Source organism: Myxocyprinus asiaticus, chromosome 31 (assembly GCF_019703515.2).
Source record: "Myxocyprinus asiaticus isolate MX2 ecotype Aquarium Trade chromosome 31, UBuf_Myxa_2, whole genome shotgun sequence".
NCBI lineage: Eukaryota > Metazoa > Chordata > Actinopteri > Cypriniformes > Catostomidae > Myxocyprinus > Myxocyprinus asiaticus.
Genome location: NC_059374.1, coordinates 1,724,698 through 1,746,360, shown reverse-complemented (window position 1 = coordinate 1,746,360; position 21,663 = coordinate 1,724,698). Strand labels below are relative to the sequence as shown.

General features: G+C 37.9%; 1 protein-coding gene and 1 pseudogene across 1 annotated transcript in view; both read left to right on the top strand.

Moving 5' to 3' along the window:
- The window catches only part of igsf10 (immunoglobulin superfamily, member 10), a 28,101-nt gene extending 8,211 nt beyond the window's left edge, over positions 1–19,890 (top strand). Inside the window, exons 4-7 of the mRNA XM_051665171.1 lie at positions 4,328–4,718; positions 4,860–8,885; positions 9,938–10,838; positions 17,262–19,890. Of these exons, the coding sequence (XP_051521131.1) occupies positions 4,328–4,718; positions 4,860–8,885; positions 9,938–10,838; positions 17,262–19,173 (7,230 nt within the window). The 3' untranslated portion in view covers positions 19,174–19,890. The remainder of the gene's footprint in view (positions 1–4,327; positions 4,719–4,859; positions 8,886–9,937; positions 10,839–17,261) is intronic.
- LOC127421791 (E3 ubiquitin/ISG15 ligase TRIM25-like) overlaps positions 1–21,663 on the top strand; it is a 486,145-nt pseudogene that overhangs the window by 258,727 nt on the left and 205,755 nt on the right.

The window sequence follows — 21,663 nt, the reverse complement described above, 5'->3', positions numbered from 1 at the left end:
GTCGAGTGAGTGACAGATTGGGAACACAAGCCATGTGATTAATTGTAAAGTGGTCTGTGGTTATCACTTAAAGTATAGTTGTGCTCCTTTGGTTGGACACTTAAGGTTAGCCAAATAAAATAATAATTGCAAAATAAAAATGTATTGAACATTGCATTGTAGGCAAATGGACTGCTCATGAATGTGTGACAGTCATTATCCTATAAGACCATGACACACATTATAAAAAAGCCAAAAGATGCACACAAAGATAGATTACAATGACTGCACTGTTGTGAACTGCACTACATACAGCATGTCTCCATTAAGAGACATGTTAGGCAATAATTAACAACTAGTTGTGACTGACATGCTTTTGGCTACTGGGGCAGATTAAATGTGTAAAACTTATTTTATGATCACCAATTTCTTATTAAATGAATTTAATTATTAAAGAGCACCTATTATGGTTTTTAAACGTGGCTAATTTTGTTTTAAAGGTCTCATACAGTAGCATGCATCCAAGGTCAAAAAATACTTTAATTTGCTCATAATTTAAATTGCAGCATTACCTTTTTTCCCCCAGTGTCAAAAACGACTCGTTCAATGATCCGTTCTAAAGGATTCATTCTAAACTCCTCCTTTCAGAGAGCCTACTCTGCTCTGATTGGTCAGATGTCCCAGTCTGTTGTGATTGGTCTACCACTTAGTGTAGTGTTTGAGGGCGGGTCAAAGCTGTTCACAAGCAGCCAATGAAGACCAGAGGTGGGGTTTTTTGTAACCAAATTATGTAGGTTAGTACAGGAAGTAAGTCTGGAATTACTAACGACTCGTTTCAGGTGTTCAGAATCGGATCTTTCTTTTGGGAGTCAATAACTCCATTTGTCGTGCACTTTGATTTTTGAAACTTTGCAGACTTTTTTACATTCACAAACAGCTATAGTAAACACTACATGAAAGGTAATATTTGAAAAACTATAATAGGTGCTCTTTAAGAAATATGTTCCCTCAACTGCAGTTATGCTAAACGTAGGCCTATGTAAGTCTTTCACCAGGCCTTTAAAATGAATGCCAAGAACAGAAGAGTTGCACGTAATGGATTTATGAGTGATCCGAGGCTATTATTAATTTACTAATGTTTTTACATGCTTAGGTAATAATGCATTTGGTAAACATGGCACAAAGATAAAATACCACTAACACTACTTACGCTACTAACATTCTACTGAAGGTTTTGGGAAACATTCTGTTGGTATTTTATAACTGCAATTCTTTGTCTTCTTCTTCTTACTGTTATTTAGTGCTGTCAATTTAACTTGTTAATTCAGTGCAGTTAATTATATAAAAAATAACGTGTTAAAAAAATGAAAGCAATTAATGATGTCCCGGACTGAAATAAGGAATATTCCTTCTGTATGAGCAATTCAAGTATGGAGTACCACCTGTTTTCTCCAAGGGGCAGTAAGCGAAACTCACTGTTAAGGCAATGCGCAGCTTATATAGAAAACAAATCACACTTACTGAGAGCAGAAAACACAAGATGAGAACACATTCTTGAGAACAAACATGGCTTGATGGAGCACAGATCCGAAGGCAGTGATCTCAAGACATGTTTTTCAAAGTTTCAGACTTTAACTTTAGGACACAGTGACCTAAAAACTGCATGTTTATGACGCAATGCAACCGCGACACTCCAAAAGCATTCGTTTGACACAGGTGTGCACTGACATGTCCTTAAACAAGCCCTTAAAATAAAAAAATAAAAATAAATCTTGGACTTATTGACGAATTAAATTGCAAAATGGATTGCTGTGAACTTTAGACCGATGATTGGCTTATGTTCAATAATATGGAAATAAACAATATATTGCATTCTAAAGCCACTTTTTGAATTGTCATTTTTAATGCTTCACTCGTGTGCCAAAATAATGTAATGCATTTTAATTATCTGTATTATTATTTTTTTTATAATATATATATTTTATTTATAATTACTTAAATATAACTATTTATAATTATTTAATCATTATATATTGAATAATTGTTATTTGAGGGGCTTTCTGAGCAAATATTTATGTATGCGATTAATTTGATTAGTTAATCAGCATACCATGTAATTAATTCAATTAAAAACTGTAATCGATTGACAGCCCTATTATTATTATACGATTTTAAAATGCTAAGAGACTCAACTGAACAGTTAAAATTTAGAAAAGGTTTACATAGAACTTCCTGCATATGAAGAATCCGCAAGTAATGTGAGTTTAAGGATCAGTGATATGAATCAGTAGAAAAATTAAAAGAAAATCAAAACGATACAGTTTCTGGTATTATTCAGTCATCTGAATAATGCATGTTACTGTATGTATAGACAAGCTGACAAAAAAAGTGTAATGATGATGTAATATATTTTTAGTGCTGTCAGTCGATTAAAATAATTGCGATTAATCTGATTTTTCAGAGTTAATCGTGGTCAATTGCAGGTTTTGAAAGTGCTGAAATTTGACTGTATACTTGTCAAAATGCACTTAATTCTTTCTTAGCAAAGAAAACAAAACAATAAGTGACAGTAATGTTTTGTAAACATTTTCCAAACAAAGCCTTCCACAGTACAAAGATAATAATGCACTACATTAAATGTTTCCCAAAGTATAAGTGGGAGTTTGACTAAATGAAAGAACTAGTCTTCATTACATTTATCTGTGATTGGGAAGGTTAATGTTATTAAAATGAATTGTATTCCAAAATTCAACTATCTACTGCAGTCTCTCCCTATAGATGTCCCCCTGTCTTATTTCAAGCAATTTGATAGCATAGCGAAGTCCTTCATTTGGAATGGTAAACGTCCCAGATTACATTTCAGTAAGTTGCATAGGCCGATTGACAAAGGTGGGCTAGGCCTACTCAAGAATTTGTTTTATTATTATGCATTTGGTCTCAGACATTTGGCTCATTGGTCGCTTCCACCTGAGAGAGCCCCTCCCTGGTTTCATATTGAACAGGAAGTTCTTGCCCCTATTTTGCCATTGCAAAGCCTTTCTTTCAAACTAATCGGAGAAGTTAAGTTACACGACGTTATCTCACATTTGCACTTGGTATAGACAAAAGTGTCCAGAGTGTTTAATTCGGACATTTATTTAAATGTTGCCTCAAGCATATGGCTGAACCCAAAATTATGTATTAATAAGTCCCCTTTCTGCTGGACAGAGTGGATTGTGAGGGAGCTTAATACACTTGGTGACCTATATGAGAGTGGAGTGTTAAGATCCTTTGAAAATTTGGTTCAACATTTTGGGATTCCCAGATCTCAGTTCTTTAGGTATTTACAGCTGCGTCATCTACTATTTTTGGGAGTAGCATATACCCCCCTAAAGCAGCAGATACTCTGGCAGAGGTGATTACTGCTTTTGGAAAAGATAATTAGGCATCAGTGTATTACTCCCTGCTAATTCAGAGTCTGGGGGACGGAGCTTTAACTTCTATCAAGAGATTATGGGAGAAAGATTTAAACTTGGTATTGGAGGTGGGAGTGTGGGCTAAGATTCTAAAAAACATCAAGTCTGCATCTAGAGATTCAAGGGTGTGCCTTATGCAGTTCAAGATTTTACATAAATTTTATTGGACCCCCTCTAGATTGTATAGGCTTGGTAAAGACACACCCACCTGCTGATGATGCCAATTAGAAGATGGAGCGGGATGCCAATCAGAAGATGGAGACACAACCCATGTTTTTTGGTGGTGGTGAATTTTGGTTGAAGGTTCTGAGTTTTATGTGTGACGTATTGGGCACTCAAATTTCATTTTGCCCCAAACTCTGTATTTTAGGCAATGGGGCGGTCATCTTTATAGGGGATAAACACATAAACAGTTGGGTCCCAACCAGTGTTATGATCGGCAGAAAGGTTGTTTTAAGGGGATGGAAGTCACCTGGAGCGCCCTCATTTCAAGAGTGGTGCACGGAGATGGGGAAGGTGGCGGCTTTCGAGGAAGTGTTATGTAGAAGATAAAGAAAAGAGAAATTATTCTTTTAATCATGTACAGTACAATTGTGCACATGCCCAACTCTTGGCTGATTATCATTTCAAAATGTACTAAATAAACTGTAACCTAAGATTTGGGATAATGTTGGGCTAGTTTCAATTACATTATTAAGAGGACATGCTTTGATTGAATTTACTAGAATTAGGATATCATTGTTAGAATGATATAAATGATAAATGTACTTTTGGTTTTGTAATTTTTGCTGAAGTCTGAAATTGGACTGAAATGATAGTCCATGTAAATCTAATGGCCTAAACAGTAAATTAATTTGTATCTCCTAACTCTTAATTTTTATTCACATGCCTAGGTTCTGAAAATTAGTTATAACAGAGTTGAAAAGCTCAGAAAAGATACATTTAAAGGCCTGGACAATCTTGTACGTCTGCATATGGACCATAATCACATTACCTTCATTCATCCAGAGAGTTTTTATGGATTAAAAATGCTGCAGTTGGTCAACCTTGAGGGAAACCTGCTCCAACAACTTCATCCAGATACTTTTATTTCACTGCGGTACAGCCAGATTTTCAAATGGTCATCTCTCAAGAACATTTACCTGTCAGACAATGCTTTCACCACATTGCCTGCAACAGTGTTTGCTGGCTGTAATAAGCTAGAGAATCTCTTCCTCAGTGGAAACCCCTGGTCATGTGATTGTCGGATGGGTTGGTTTGCTGAGTGGACACAGAAAAACCCTGGTGAGGTTCTGATCTGTAATATTTCATTAAAAATAATAGATCAAATGCCATAGTTTGACACAACAGATAGTATTACAAATATCAATAATCTGGACACTTTCACAATTGCACATCAAAACAGAGTTTGTTTTACATTTACAGGTGTTCTGAAATGCAAAAGAGACAGGAAGACTGTCAGAGAACAGCTGTGCCCTGTTTGTGAATTCCCAGTTTCCTCTAGCGGCAGCAGTATTATGCATTTGTCAAATGATGGCTACACATGCCTTAAACCATGGATTCATCCTCACTTAAAACAGAGGAATTTTACCTTGGGTGACAGTGACTATACTTCCGTCTCTCCTAAGGATTTTGTTGCACCCATTGGTATGCTGGAAATTAACATGACTGATCAGTTCCACAATGATGCCAGTATAACATGTGTTGTACAGAGACCTACAAGAATGGACAACCTATCTGTAACCTATGGAGTCAATAGAGATGTTACTGCCCTGAGTGTGAATGTGTCTACATCACTGGTCTGCAACATTGATTATGATCATATACGGCAGGTTTGGAACATTTTGGCTTCCTATAGTGATTCCCCTATGAGACTTGAGCGAGGGGTATTACTTTCTTTGCAACCAGGCACAGTTTACACCTACAAGCAAGCAGTACCCACTGCAGATGAAGTCTTCACAGAAATCGAAGCAAAAATCAATGCCAATCCTGCATGGTTAAATCAAGGTATAGTTAACTTACAGATGGACCGCATTACAACAACATTCCCGACCCTTAATATCAAGTATTCATCCAATGTTCAAATAGATGTTGATAGTAGTAACCATAGTAGAGATCAATATAGTTGGGTAATTATCAGAAAGGACAACCAGACCAAGGTTGAACACTCAGTCCTTGCTGGTGGATCAGTGGAACTGAACTGCCAGACCTTTGGGGATCCTAAACCCATCGTAGAGTGGATTCTACCAGACAGAACTAAGGTACGAGCACCATACAACAGTGAGGACCAAAGGATTGTAGTAAATACTAAAGGAAGGCTTACATTAAAATCTACTGAAATCACAGATACAGGTGTATATCATTGCATTGCCACTAACTACCTGGATGCAGATGTTCTTGCTTTCAGGGTCACTGTTTTGTCACCAGATATCGAAGAAGAAGAAGTAAATGGGGTCCAAATCTCACACATCCTTGGTCAGACCTTACTTCTTGATTGCACATCATCTAGCAGCCCGCAAGCTTTCATTCAGTGGATACTTCCTGACCACACAGTTTTAGACAAATCTTATGAAAACAGGAATCTCTACAGAAATGGTACTTTGGTAATACATGGACTGACATCCCGAGACACAGGATTTTACAGGTGCATAGCTGCAAATTATTTAGGAGCAGATTTGCTAGCTTCTCAAGTAACTGTTAATGATAATTTCTCAAATAGCACAAATACAGCTGACATAAAGCAGTCTGGTGATGATGTTGTGAAAATTATAGATGATAGCCAGAAACTTCATAGCAGAGATCTCCCTCACAGAGTTAGTGAGGAATCGAGGAGCATTACATCAGACAGACTGTACAACTGGCTTCAGTCCCGATTTCATAAGGTTCCCACTAGCAGAAGAGGAAACGGAAGAAGCACTGGATGGCCAAGAAGAGTCTTTAATAAACAGTTCAGGAAAGTCGATGCTGAAAGATTTGCCACTTTCATCAAGAGGTCTCAAAATAAAGGAAGAAATGAGGATGGACTCTCTGATGACATGGATACAACCTCAGGGGATGGTATATCTGAAGATGAATTAATTGTTGTAACAACAACCCAAACACTTGACAATAAACCAGTTAGCACCATTAAAACCAAAGATATTGGAATTTCAAAGACTAATAACAAAATGGTCAACAGTGCTTTCAGGAAAGTAAAAACTGATCATGCAAGTAACATCTTGAGAAAACAAGAGAAATCAAATTTGGTTACAGCCACATCATACTCTTACTCTCAAACCCATGCCACCCCAGTAATGGCCAGTTACACTCCAAGTAAGTATGGAATTCAAAGAGATGAGACAACCTTGAATACAAACAACTCAGGTTATGTGATAAGCCATAGTGATGGTGAAAGCCACATATATGACAGAGGAACAAATAGATCCTTTGGGCAACCCGTTACTCTCAGACTTACTCTAAAAGAAGTTGCAGATAAGATGGAGCTTCTGTTCTCTGGGGACTCAGAAGAGGTTGCAACTGTAGCAACACCATTATACAACATCCAGAACTCAAGTGTAACCCACTTGGAACCTGAGAGTCAGACCATATTTACAGCAGTCACCACAACCGAGAGAGAGCAAGACAAGATCACCTTTCACACTACTCAACTAATCAATTCACCTCATCTCCTTCCTGGGTCCACCATCATCTCAAAACACCAGATCCAAATCGTTCCCTCTAAAAAGCAATCAGGAAAGAGACGTAACTTTCATGGCAGACGCAGGATCATTCGACCCAATAAAATTACAGACATACAATCTTTACTAGAAAAATTTAAACATCTCTCTGAAAACAAAGAGTACAATCTCAATTTTCCACACACTGTGGACAATATCACAGAATGTGGTGACAGAAAAATAATTACAACTGAAGCGTCTAAAGAGAAATGCAAAACAACAGTGGATCAAAGCCTGATCAACTCTACGGCTAGATATCACACGGCAATTTTCTTTTCGAGAGTGACAGAAAAACCTGCCATGGCCACACTAGACACCCTTTTGTCAAACTCAGGAAGGACATACACTGTAACTGATTCACAGATGTCAGCAACAATGGTGCCCTCTATGCCTGAAGAGTCAAAGGATTATAAAGATTCTGTTGAACTAACCAAAGATGCTATTATGTACCTCTCAACTCCTATTACAACTACAACCACAAACACAAAGACTTCAACAATCACACATGGGAAGTCTTCACAGTTCGGACACAAATGGGATAAGAGAGAATTTCTCAGCAGACTTCAGAATCAATTTACACCATCCACTGCAGAGGAGCAGATGAACACGACATTCACAACCACATCAGAACCTGACAGAGCAACAACTGCAGTACCTACTACAAAATTGCAGCTTCCACAAACAATTGCCTTTCCTTCAATTACAATAGAAAATGACACTCCAGAGAAATCATCTGATGACTCATCAGGCTCTTCCTCATTTACAGAATCAAATTCATTTTACAAAGTCATAACCCTATCACCAAAAATGTTCTCAACATTTCCAGCTTTCCATGAGCCGTCCACAACCAAAGAGTCTGATCCAGTTTCAGGTACTTTATCAGCCACTACAACAAGGAGAACTGAACTAAAGCAAGACAATGTCCAGGAAAGATTTTCAGGTTCTCGAACAGGATTGTGGCAAAATCAAAAACCTGGTTTTCGCAGACAAGACTACAAGGGGCGAGGGCTGGCAAGAAAAACAACCACACAATCCTCAACCATCACAGTCACTAAAATTGCTGACAGATCTTCAACCAAAAAATCCCCTACTATTGCATCAGAAACTAAACACAGAGGTGTAACATTAAGACCTTTGAATACACCCTTCAAAGAATCAGAGACATCTCCATCAACTGAGACCTCTCAACCCACTACAACTAACATAAATCCTACAGTCATTAGACCACAAACTACACCACAATATCCACAAATCCAGAGTAAAACCAACAGAGTCAGAGTGAACAGTAATACAAGACTTACCCCAGAAAGAGGAATATATACAACACAGAGACCCATGATAAGAGTTAAGCCAACTGTATATGAACAAAAACATGTGGACTGTTTTGATTGTCTTAAGCCAAATGCCCCATCTGGCGAACCTTATGGCAAATCTAAGGAGAGCACAGTCACAGACAAAATGATTGTTCAATCTGCAGAACGAAACTACCCGTTCACTCAATCTCCATACAGTACTGAAATTGGCAATGTGAATGAGTATGATCGCTCAGCAATGTATGACACCTCTATCATTGACTTAGAGTCATCTGTTACGGATATTATTTCCAAGCCAAGGATTATTGGTGGAAAAGCTGCCAGTTTCACTGTTCTGTCAAACTCTGATGCTTTCCTTCCCTGCAATGTGACTGGTAATCCTAAACCCACCATCAGCTGGAGCCGATTTCCATCTACCACAGGTATATTCATACATGTCATATATACAGTATGGGTTAAATGGAAGCTGCAATGACTTTTATATTAAATTACCTTGTTACCAGAAGTCTTAAATGTTTATTGTAATCTGCTGGTTTTGATATTTCTTGTACATTCTTACATGTCTCAATTTGGTATATACTCAATATATGAATATAAAATATAATTTCAAAAGGTGCACTTCAGGCCTATTCGGATGGGAATTTTGTATTTGTTACTGCGGACATCTGTAATGTTTACTATAGAGATTAACAACAAGGGCATGTCTTTGTCATTTATCAGTTGTCAGGTCTACATTGATTACTTTTGCAGAAATTAAGTTATTAAATATTAGCATTATGTGTAATTTATGTATTGGGAGATTTTATATTCTAGGCTAGCTACTGCAGCATAAATCTTATCTATATCTAAAGTTGCTACCATCTTTAATCCTCTGATAAGTGATTTGCGTTTTCATATTGCATCCTCGGAATCTGAGCCACACGATACTACCACACCTCAGGTATAATGTAAATAACATCCAGGAGCACTTCCATCATAAAACAGCGAAAATACCAGAAAACCTCCTATCTTACAGGGGATTGTGTAATATTTGCCCTTAAGCAGAATTAGGATAACCTGGAGTTATTTTTACTGAGATTTCTATAGAACATGTAATATTTTCCATTGCAGGAAAATCTTATGCAGTAAATAAAATTACTGATATGACTGATTTGCACAGGATTAAAATCACAGAGAAACTCTGGTAATTATCACAAAACCCCCGGTCCCCCCAACAAATCCCGTCCAAATAGAACTTTAGTGATTTTTTGCTAATTGCTTCACTTTTAAACAGTAGAATTAATAATTTTTTTTATTCATATCAGTCTTAAAAAAAAAAGTTGCTTTATTTTGTGTATGTTGCTTGCCACACATGACCAGCCAAATATTACTCACTTTATCTCAATTATCCCCCATAACTGGAAGCTGTGCAACTTTAAATGGCCTTTTCTGCTTTCTAATATTTTTTTATTTTTTGTCTCCATTATATCATCAGGTAGTATGTTGACCTTCAAGGGTAAAATGGGTAAATTTGAGGTTTTGAAGAATGGAACATTGTCCATCCATAGAGCAAACATTAAAGACCACGGACAGTACATATGTTTGGCCGAGAATGAGTATGGGTCTGACAAGCTTGTGGTTATGTTGTCAGTTGTGGCTTATCCCACTCGAATACTGGAGCCAAAGATGAGAGAACTCAAGATTCTTGCTGGGAAAACGGTGCACATGGAATGCAAGACAGAGGGCAGACCAGTGCCAATTGTGTCATGGATTCTACCCAATCGCACTGAGGTTAAAGGTCCAGGCACTAAGCATGGCAGAGTAACAGTAACCTCAATGGGGACACTAACCATACAAGATGTGTCGGTTTTTGATCGAGGACATTATAAGTGTATTGCAAGCAATCCAGCCAGTACTGACACCGTTACTGTTCGTCTTCAGGTGGTAGCAGCACCTCCTGTAATACTGGAGGAGAAACAACAGCTAGTGAGAACAGAAGTTGGGCAGAGTCTTTTGTTACCCTGTACCACTCATGGTGACCCCAAACCCACTATACACTGGGTCTTACATGATGGTACGATTGTATGGCCTCTAACTTACTCGCACACTAAAGTATCCGTATATATAAATGGTACACTTTACCTGAGAAACCTAGCAGTAACTGAAAGTGGAAAATATGAGTGCATTGCAACAAGCTCCACTGGATCAGAGCGGCGTGTGGTCACACTTTCTGTGAGAAGGACAGAAACTGCCCCTCAAATCATTGAGACGTCACAACGGAAAACTGATTTGGTGTATGGTGCTCGCCTTCAGCTAAACTGCTCTGCAATTGGGAACCCAAAACCTCAAATCATTTGGAGGCTTCCTTCCAAGGCTCTTGTGGACCAATCGCACAGGTATAACAGTTACAAATTATGCCTTTGTTTGGTTTTACAAATTTAAAGTTTGTCATTTTTTATGTTAAAATACTTTCGCCCATCTCAATTTAATGTGCTGAGACAACTAAGCCATTCGTAACTTGACTTTACGAGAGTGTAAACACTGGTACTGTATTGCTTTCTAAACAGTATTCTGCACAGTCTGACATGTCAACATGACCGGACTTGCTCAACTAATGTCCTGAGTTTGGGCAGGACTACCTGTTTGTCTAACAATGGGAGACAGGGGGAGGGTGGAAAGGGAGTGTTTGGGATTACCTCTTTATTCAGTCATTATTTTTGCAATTCCATTTTGCTGCAACTATTGGCACAATTGCACACTTCTGCTTAAACGTGGAGTCACATTTATTTTTTGCACTGCAGAATTATCTGGTGAAATACAGTATTTTCAGTGGGAATCAGGAAATTCAGGAGGTAGCTTTTGCAGGTTTCATACTTGCTTTCCTGCTACAAAGACTAGCTTAACCAGCATGCAATTCCCATCCTGTTCTAGGCACGTTTTATTTCTTAATTTTACAAAGTTTAGCAATAAAAAATAAAAAATAAAATAAAAATTTAATGATAAAAAAAAAAAAAAAACTTTTTAGAACTCATCCTAGGCCATTTCCATGATTTGTATGAAATTTAGTATTCAGCATCTGCAGACCCTCCAGACAAAAATATATCAAAAGAATTTTGTCATTCAGAAGATATTAGGCAATATGTTTTTGAGCGTGGCCTATAATGACTAATTGGCCTGTATCTTGTAAGCACAATTTTCAATCAATCAATCAATCAATCAATTTATTTATACAGCACAATAAAAATAACAGTAGTTGGCCACTGTGCTGTACAACATAATAAAAGAAATATCACAAAAATACATCACATAAATACATCACCAAAATACATAAATACAGCTATGCTGTTCAAACTGCAATGCAAGATAAAGAGGTACATCAAAGCACATATATCAATTCACACCTTTGGGCTCTAAGGATAATCGTAAGCCTGCACAAAAAGAAAAGTTTTTAACTTTGATTTAAATTCTGATTCTATTGATATTTCTCGAAAATTCTCTTCAAACTTACCAAAACTTAAAACACATGGACAAGAGAACATTTTGAGATCACATGCAAAATTTAATCAATGTTTTATGCTAGGGGGCGCTATAACAGGCAGTTAGGATAAGGGTTTGAGTTAAGGCCCAGCTGTACTTCATTTTTCTATATTTCAGTTGCCACACTACAACTGTGATATTGTGATATTCTTTTCGTAAAGTCAATGGCCGGCACATGCACTCATGATGCACAGATGATGACCGCATCCACAGGTCGAGAAAATCTGGGTTGTCAGGCCATCAGCAACTCTGACAACCGAAGTATACACCTTTAGGGTTAGGGTTATAGTTGAGGTTACCTAAGGTTTATCTAACCCTAACCAACACCAAAAAAAAAAAAAAAAAACATCTACAGGATAGATAAAATTATTGAATGCACCTTTAAGTATATTTGGCATGTTTGCCAAATAATGTGAATTGGAAATTCTCCAGGATAGGTGGAGACAATTTGAACAATATGAATCTGATTGGGCAAAGTATTAACATTTGCAAAAAAAAAAAAACAACAACAACAAAAAAAAATAATATTAAAACAAACTTTCTCAGTGTAAACCCAACAAATTATGCATATGAAATATTTGATTATAGCTTTAACTGACTTGCACAATTTTACAAACTTTTCCTTTCTATCCGTACAGTTGTGTTAGATGAATTGTATAGTATTGTGGGCTAATTATGTTGTGTTATGGGTGAATTTTGTCAAATCTTGTTTGCTCCAAGGGTCACCAAACATCATAAATGTTAAACATCTTAAACTTGTAAAAGCTTAAAATATTCAGCACAAACATCTGATAAGGAATAAAATCCAGAGTGATGAAAAGAGCAAATGATGTCACCAGCAAACTATAATCAGGGGATGTTTTCACTGAAATGTTGCCAGTGGCATGTGGCAGGGAAAACTGGAGTCATAGCAGGGCACATCCATTTTAACATGATTAAGCATCTATTAAATGATAGCAGAGGAAGTGTGGGCATAACTCACTATCCAACAAGGACAGAAATCATCAGTTGTCAGTGGGTTGCTGACCGTTTTGCAGTTTACCAGACTCCTTAGTAAAGGCATCCTTCACATTATGGCACACATACTGGATAGCATTAAATAACTGAGCATCAAGTAAATCAAATATTTTATATTTGATTATAGAAACAGGACATCTCATGAACTGACAAACACATCACAATCAAATTGTAACATCACAAAACAACAAATGACTTTATCAAGGAATGAATTATGCAATCCGGCATCTGCAACGCATGCTGAGAAATTTTGCCAAACACGACCCCTAAGGCATCCAAACAATGGCCAGTTTTAAATTTGTTAAACTAAACAAAAACACTCCCTCTTATTTATTTCATCACAATCAACATAGTGCTGCACAAATGTAACTGATGCAAAATATGTCTACTGTTTTAAAGAAATAGAAAACTATTTTCTGAGTCTGTCTCAGATGGCATGCCCACTAACCGCCCACAGTCTGTGCACTAACTGTCTGATGCTAATAGCACACAAAACTGGAAAACGCTTTCTCGATCAAGTCAGTGCAAATATAATTGGGTGATTTGATGGAACTTCCGCGAGTAGACGGATACAGTACGTTTTAACAGTCTGCCTGGAAGCCGAATTGTATTCACAAGGTTTTGCGTTGACAGAGCACTTTTGAGGACGAAATAATCACAGAAAAGTTTGCCAGGGTAGTGACATCAAATCCTTTGAAGATATTCAGAGCTTTGTTTGAGGCACGTAGCAGAAAGTAAAGCCGATTTCCACTAGCAGAGCTGCATTTTCTGTTTTGTTTACTTAGTCATGTCTGTGAAATTCTCTATAATGAGGTTTTCTATGCTGTACTTGGACTCTCTACACATTTCATGCTCTTCTCCCATGTGTTTTCTCTGCAAGCTTGCGGAGACTCGCGTGCCATTATATAAATGATTTATTTCCCCATGTTAGTCTTTTATTATGGTATGATACATCTCCGATAACCCCACCCCTAAACACTCCATAATGACAAAATAAAGTGTGATTGGTCGCTTTACATGTCAGTTAGATAGCTTTTCCGGTCTAAATGGTCAGTTCTTGGCTAACTAAAGTGACTATAGACCCCAGACCTATCCCGCAATCATAGGTCTGGATACATGAGACTAGAGTCTGTCTATCCATCTACTTGGGCTTTACGTTATCTTTATATTTTATTCAGGTTACTATTTTGGGTTATATTTACAAATATTGAGATTTAAGTTTATTTATTCAGATTTTATATAATTATTTCCTGTTTGGCCCATATATACACTGATGAGCCAAATCATTATGACCACCTTCCTAATATGCTGTTGGTCCTCCGCGTGCCACTAAACCAGCACCGATCTGCCGAGGCATGGACTCTATAAGACCCCTGAAGATGTCACCGGTTTGTGGTTTGTCCCTCCTCGGACCACTGTTGGTAGGTACTCACCACTGCTGACCGGGAGCACCCCGCAAGCCTTGCCATTTCAGAAATGCTCAGACCCAGTCATCTGACCATCACAATTTGGCCCTTGTCTTAATCGATCAGGTCTTCTCCTGCCCATTTCTCCTGCATTTAACATGTTGACTACAAAAACTGATTGTTCGCTTACCATCTAATCTTCCCAGACCTTGACATGTGGCCTTGTTTGATGATCAACGTTATTCGCTTCACATGTGAGTGGTCCTAATATTTTGGCTCATTGGTGTATATGATAAATGTAGTGTATATGTCTCTTGTCAAATCATTGTCATGTAATTTCTGAAAGTTTACAGTGACCATAATGTGGACCATAATTATTCCCTTAATATCTCTCATGAAAGTGTTTTCTCTATAGAAATACAGTATAGTATATAGAGTTTTTGATTTTGGTGCATGTCAGTACAATGATACAATGTACCATTTAGTGCAGCAGTAAAATATGCATTACAGCTGAACTCTAATAAAAGTATTTAAGTAAATTATATCTAATTTCTTCCTGAATAGCCTATGCCCTTGTTAAATAACTGTCACAAAAAACAGACCACATGTTTTGCTGTGTTTTTAATTCATACAATCCCTCTGGATGTTTTGCAGCATTTTAATCGTTAAAGGTGGTGCCAAATGGGAGAAATCCTGAGTCGCTAGTTGCTAGAGATTTGCCGAAGTCCCAGTGGGGAAAATGGGTGTTTTAGAGAGTTCACTTTAATGGTTTCTCAGTAATTGAAAACTTAATGGAATAATAAAAATAGAAACTTTCAGAGTACCACAAAATCTTTGGCATCATGTCCCAGTGACTTTACCCAGGATTTTTCTTCACAAGAAGAGTAGGAGAGATCGGGCTAGTTGTGAATATTTCTTAGGGTAGGTTTATTTTTGAAAGTCAGTTTCTGTATAGACCATTTCAAGATGTGACGTCTTTTTGTTCCTTGAACATTTCTTGCTAGTTGTCGCCTTCCAAACGTGATAAATCACTCTCCAAAGGGCACTTTGAAGGGAAAATGATCATGACAGTCATGCTGTAAAATCGCTTCAAAAAGAATTTCCAATAAAATGTTTCAAAAAGTGAGTTCTGAATGACCCTTATTTTTGAGCCCCACACCTTAGCCTTTCATAGCTCTCACAGTGGATGGTAAAGTCTTCGAAGAGAATAGGGAATAGTGATGATCACTTCTGAATGGAATGCACCCTTATTAAAAATAACAGCGGAAGGCACTTCATTCATAGTGACTTTAACACGATCATCGTTACTAACATTAACAACATTGTCATAAAATGGCATTATTAAAATGTGGACCATGTTGTTCGGTGGCTGGATGCTCCCTGGAACTAATGGAAATTAAAATGTTTAGATCTTCAAAAAAGCAACGACAAATGGATGCATGAACTGCTGCAGTGAAGCGAGACAGCTTGATATGTGCTGTACTAAAAACTGTAGCACACGTCTTATCTCTGGTAGGTGAATGAAATTTATGCCAAATCATTGTAAGTTTGAGAGGTAGAGCTCTAAAAGTGACTATTGCTCCCATTATAATGAATGAAGCTCTGCAAGTGATTTACTTTTACATTTAGTAATTTAGCAGATGATTTTTTTCAGAAGAAAATATTTTTATCAGTAAAAATTAAATCCTTACCTTGTCCACAGGTCTTGTAGACAACTTTATTGTATGGCTTCATTGATTATAACGGGAGTGATCCAATATTCCTGATCCCCTCACTGAGGAAATAATTGTGAGCATCTAAAGTATGATACAATTTCATGGTCACTTCAGGTAAACGTTTGATGTTCTTTGAGAAAATATGTTGACTCAGAATCTTATTTAAAAGATTCGGTAATGATACTGGAAATGCTTCAGGAACAGTTGCGTTCTAATTCCTTTGTTATTGTTTACATGCTTGAAATGGTCTATAGGCAAATACTTGAAAGTCTTTGTTACAAAAAAGCTATTGGACATTTTCACTGTTCTATCAGAAAAGACTCTGATTGTACTGATTGAAATTAATACAAATGTAAAGATATTTAGATCATTTGGCATAAGCCCCATCCTAAGGTTCAGCGCTCAGATACTTGCTCAAACCGTCAGCTCCTGCCAGAAGGAGATGACGGCAGGGGAGAGAAGCTTTCCCCTATGGCAGGACAGGGCCTAAACTGGTGGTGATGGGGTGGTGGTGGTTGAAAACAATGAGACATTACAAGCGATGAAAGGCTGCTGGTGAGCTTATAAAGCAGAGGCTGGATTGTGATTGGATGAGATGCCTGATTGAATGAAAGCAGAAATTACCAAAATTTTTGCTAGTGTGGTTTTACTGTGTTCATTTGTTTACATCTATTACAAAAATAAGATGATTTTTGAATTTCAGTTGGGAGGACGGAATTCAAAACAATTATTCTAATTTAAGAGGGTTTTGAACTATAGGTGTTTGAAACAAAACATACAAAACCACTGCTAGAAAAAAAACACATTTCTGCATTTGGACTTTTGACTCGAAACTACACCCTGGTCTCTCCTATAAGGTAGAAAGTAGCCAACAAGACCCTCCAAGTCTTTAAAATTGTCAATTTATATGAAAATTACACAAGCAACATATTGTCAGTGAATTGGTAGTCTGTATTAATTTTTATTAGAGGAATTTACCTCAACCATAGAGCTTATCATTCTAACAACATTCTGTGTATCCTTCATCGGCAATTTTATTGTATAATTGTTTCCACCCAAACAGTTCAAATTAATTGTTTGTTCACTGAATTTACTTTACTACAATTGCTTCCCATTGTTAAAACATATCGCATTGTCATTTCAGAATGGGTAGCCGTATGAAGGTCCTCGACAATGGCACTCTCATCATTGAGTCGATCAATGAAAAAGACGCTGGGGACTTCCTGTGCATGGCACGCAGTACAGCTGGGGATGATTTACAGCACATGAAGGTGTCTGTGTCTATGAAGGCAGCTCGGATCGAACCAAAGGTCTTTAGCAAGAAACAAGTGCCGTATGGCAATGACCTAAAGGTGGACTGTGTGGCCGCTGGTGTCCCCAGGCCAGAGATATATTGGGGTCTTCCTGATGGTACCTTAGTAAACAGTGCTCTCCAAGCAGATGGAACAGGAAGAGAAGAATCCAGCCGGTACATTCTGTTTAATAATGGAACACTGTACCTGAATAAAGTTGGGATTGATGAAGAGGGTGACTACACCTGTTATGCAGAAAACCAACTTGGTAAAGACAAGATGCATGTTCACATTTCTGTGGTAACTGCAGTCCCTCACATTCAGCCTCCAGACCTTACATATGCCAAAGTAAAGCCAGGTGCAAACATTCGCTTTGACTGTAAAGCTATTGGTGAGCCCAAGCCAAAGGTAATTTGGATGCTGCCATCTAAAGATATGATTGCTGCATCTAGTGAGGGTTACTTAGTACATGCCAATGGATCTCTTGATATACGGAATGTGAAATTATCGGATGCTGGAGAGTATATCTGCATGGCTCGCAATACTGCAGGTGAGCAGAATAAAATCTATAAACTTGACATTGATGGAAACCCACCAGTTATCAACGGCTTCAACCAAAATAGAACTGTGATTAAAGATATTGCACTCAAGTACACTAGAAAGCTAATAGATTGTAAGGCTGAAGGGGATCCTCCACCAAAGATCACATGGATCATGCCTGACAATATATTCCTTACTGCTCCATATTATGGGAGCAGAATTAATGTCCATACTAACGGGACACTAGAGATCCGTAATGTCCGGCCATCGGATACGGCTGAATTTATCTGTATGGCACAGAATGATGGAGGTGAGGCAGTCATGTTGGTTCAACTAGAGGTTACTAACATGCAAATGAGGCCCATTTTCAAAAACCCCTTTAATGAAAGAGTGGTGACTCGGGTGGGGAGAACTGCAATGTTGAACTGTTCAGCCGATGGGCAACCCACCCCAGAGATCATATGGACGCTACCCAATAAGACCCGATACAGTGGAGGCCTTGACAAGGGCTCAAGGTATCACCTGGTTAAAGATGGCACCTTTGTTATTTATAACTCCAGCAAAGAGGATGCAGGTAAATATCGATGTGCTGCAAAAAACAAGGTGGGCTACATCGAAAAGCTGATGGTTCTTGAGGTGATTCAGAAGCCTTATATTCTGACACGCCCGAGGGGGCTTATTCGCAGTGTTTCTGGGGAGGCCCTCTTCCTACACTGCCTGATCGATGAAACCCAGGCCAGAATTTCCTGGACCATGCCAGGAGGTCATGTTCTTGCACGTCCACAGGTGAGTGGACGCTACCATTTAATGGACAACGGGACACTTATTATACACAAGACAACCATTCATGATCGCGGGAGCTATGTGTGTCAAGCAAAAAACGATGCGGGAGAGGCTGTTCTTACAGTGCCGGTCATGATTATTGCATTTCCACCCCGGATCACTATTGGGCCTCCTCTAAGCGTGAGAGGACTTACGGGAGTTCCTATCCATCTCAAATGTGTTGCTAATGGAATACCTAAACCAGAGATAACCTGGGAGCTGCCAGATCGCTCTGTTCTGTCTACGACTGGAAAGGGACGACTGGGAAGCAGTGAGCTGCTCCATTCACAAGGGACTCTTATAATTCAGAATCCCACTAGAGCAGATTTGGGCAATTATAAGTGCACAGCTGTTAATTACCTGGGCAGAGATACCAGAATAACATACATGACAATAATATAAGTTGGATTAATAGGGTGATAATACAGTATGCTCCCCATGAAACAAACCTGCTGTTGGGTGCAAAACTTTTATTTAGCCTGGAAGACATAACTTTACAACTGAGGGTCAGCTCTTTTGGAAAGTCTTGGATTATTGAATTATGTTGCTTAGGTCTGCCAGGTAGTAGAAAGGCCTAATAAAGGTCCTAGATAATTAGGCCGCTTGGGAGGAAAACCAAGAACTGTTAGGAGTTCAATCTTGGAAATGACCTTTGAGAAATTACCTATAACTGTTTAACATCAGTTCTCAAGGCCACATTTTTTTTTTCCATATTAAATCACAAAATGTAATTCTAATATTTTAATATAATACATATAAAATATCATTATATAATCGATATTATGATATTGGGTCAGTCTAAATTAACAAATTATGCATAGAATCCGTTTTCAATCAGAAACAAGTTTCAGTGTTCAATGTTCAAATTGCAAGAAGGAATAACAAATGCATAACTGTTATATTAGAGTAATTGAAAACTATAAACATAAATAGTGGGGAAACAATTAAATCGACCTTATGATTGAGCCTCTGAATCAATCATTTGTCAGTAAACCATAACAAAATTTTGATAGATAACTGTCCCATGGTTTGAACGTTAAATTATCGTATTATTATTTTGGTTTGCCTGTTTATCACTTTTGTTTATGTGACAAAGTACAATAAAATTGTAAAAAGTTAAGAGGAAATTATTGAGCTTATTTGTAAGGACTGGAAGATCAATTCTGTGGTTATTGGCTTGAAATATTGAGGCTCATGTCTCTGTGCAGGGCGGTCTTATAAGGGAAACACTGCTGCAGTAACTTTTAAAAAGATAACAGTACAGTAACAATAATTTATTGCAAAAACTGATAAAAAGAATGACTTGTACTGCACCCAAGTCTTCTTAAGCCATAGAGTCACATTTAAAAGATACATCTGTATTTTAGCATTTGACATCACTGCCGTTAAACATGTCTTAACGCTTCTTGAGGTGGCAGTGTTTGAAAAATTAAATGAGTTCGATATAATAGTGTTACAGTGGATGGGGATGATGATCATTGTATAAACACTTAAATTTGGGTCTGATCCTCACAAATCGCTATTATAGGGGGCCTGGGTAGCTCAGTGGTAAAAGATGCTGGCTACCACCCCTGGTATACAGGATTCTTGGAATATTGCATGCCCAACAGTATTGTAAAAAATTAGGGAAGGCAAAGACTCCCTTTTTGTTTTGGGAAGTTGCAAGATTGCCTTTCTGATATGGACAGGTCTGTTACACCATAGAAAAGATTATATTAGTTTGTCTAGGGACGATGACCATCTTGACTAGGCCTATACAGCCTGCTAGAGATATTGGAAGTCTTGACCACCGTTCCATGTCAGAATCACATTTTTTAAGTAAAGGAGCAAAATTTGGTGCAAACATGTTTGATAGGGACTTTCATTCACCCATCATTCACCCTACTAAATGGAAAAAGTAAATATGGGAGATCATAAGCTAATGAGTTGATTGGAAGCAGCTCACTCTTATGGAGGTTGATCTTATATCCTGAGATTATGCCAAATTGGTCCAGGATGCCCATGACGACAGGGAGAGAAGACACTGGGTTGGAGATGTATAAAAGTAGATCATCTGCCTACAGTGATAAACTATGCATGTATCCAAGATGAGATATAACTTCAAAGTCTTCACAAAGCGGGATAGCTAGAGGTTTGATCGCAATGGCAAAATGTAGTGGTGAAAGGGGGCAGCCTTGCCTAGTGCCTCGATGAAGTGGGAAAGGGGATAAGAGCATTCCATTAGTCTTTGATCCAAAAAATGAAGTCATAGCAGAAGCCAAATTTCTCCAGTACAAAAAGGCCTTCTGGTATTATAGAATGAGTGCCTTCAACTCATTAATCCTGTTTGATCAGTAGAAATGATTTTGGGAAGTATTTGTCGATAAACGCAGACATAAGATCTTAGCTAGAGCTTTACAGTCAACATGAGTAACGAAATAGGCCTGTAAATACTACACAACAGTGGGTCTTTGTCCTTCTTATCAAAGCAGTTGAAGCCTGCAAAAGAGTGGGAGGCTTCATTATACAACTTCTGTAACACTCTTATGGCTTCATTCATTTCAACTACCGACATTGGATCACTTAAAGTTTTTGCTATAGCACCACTAATTTGTGGAAATTTAATCCTATCAAGGGGCAGATTATCCAACTCAAGAGCTAATGGGGAGATCAGAGGCATATAATTCTGAGTAAAATGCTAGAAATGTCATTAATTTTATTTGGGTCTGAAATTATTTCTCCCTTTGGCAACCTCATTCTTTAAATCAATCTTGATGCCGCTTCAGCCCTGGCTTGGTAAGCCAGCAATCTGCCTGCCTTATCGCCCATTTCAAAAATATGTTGTCTAGATTTAAGCAACTGAAGTTCAGCTTTACTTGTGGTTAAAAGATCAAACTCAGTTTGTAACTGGAG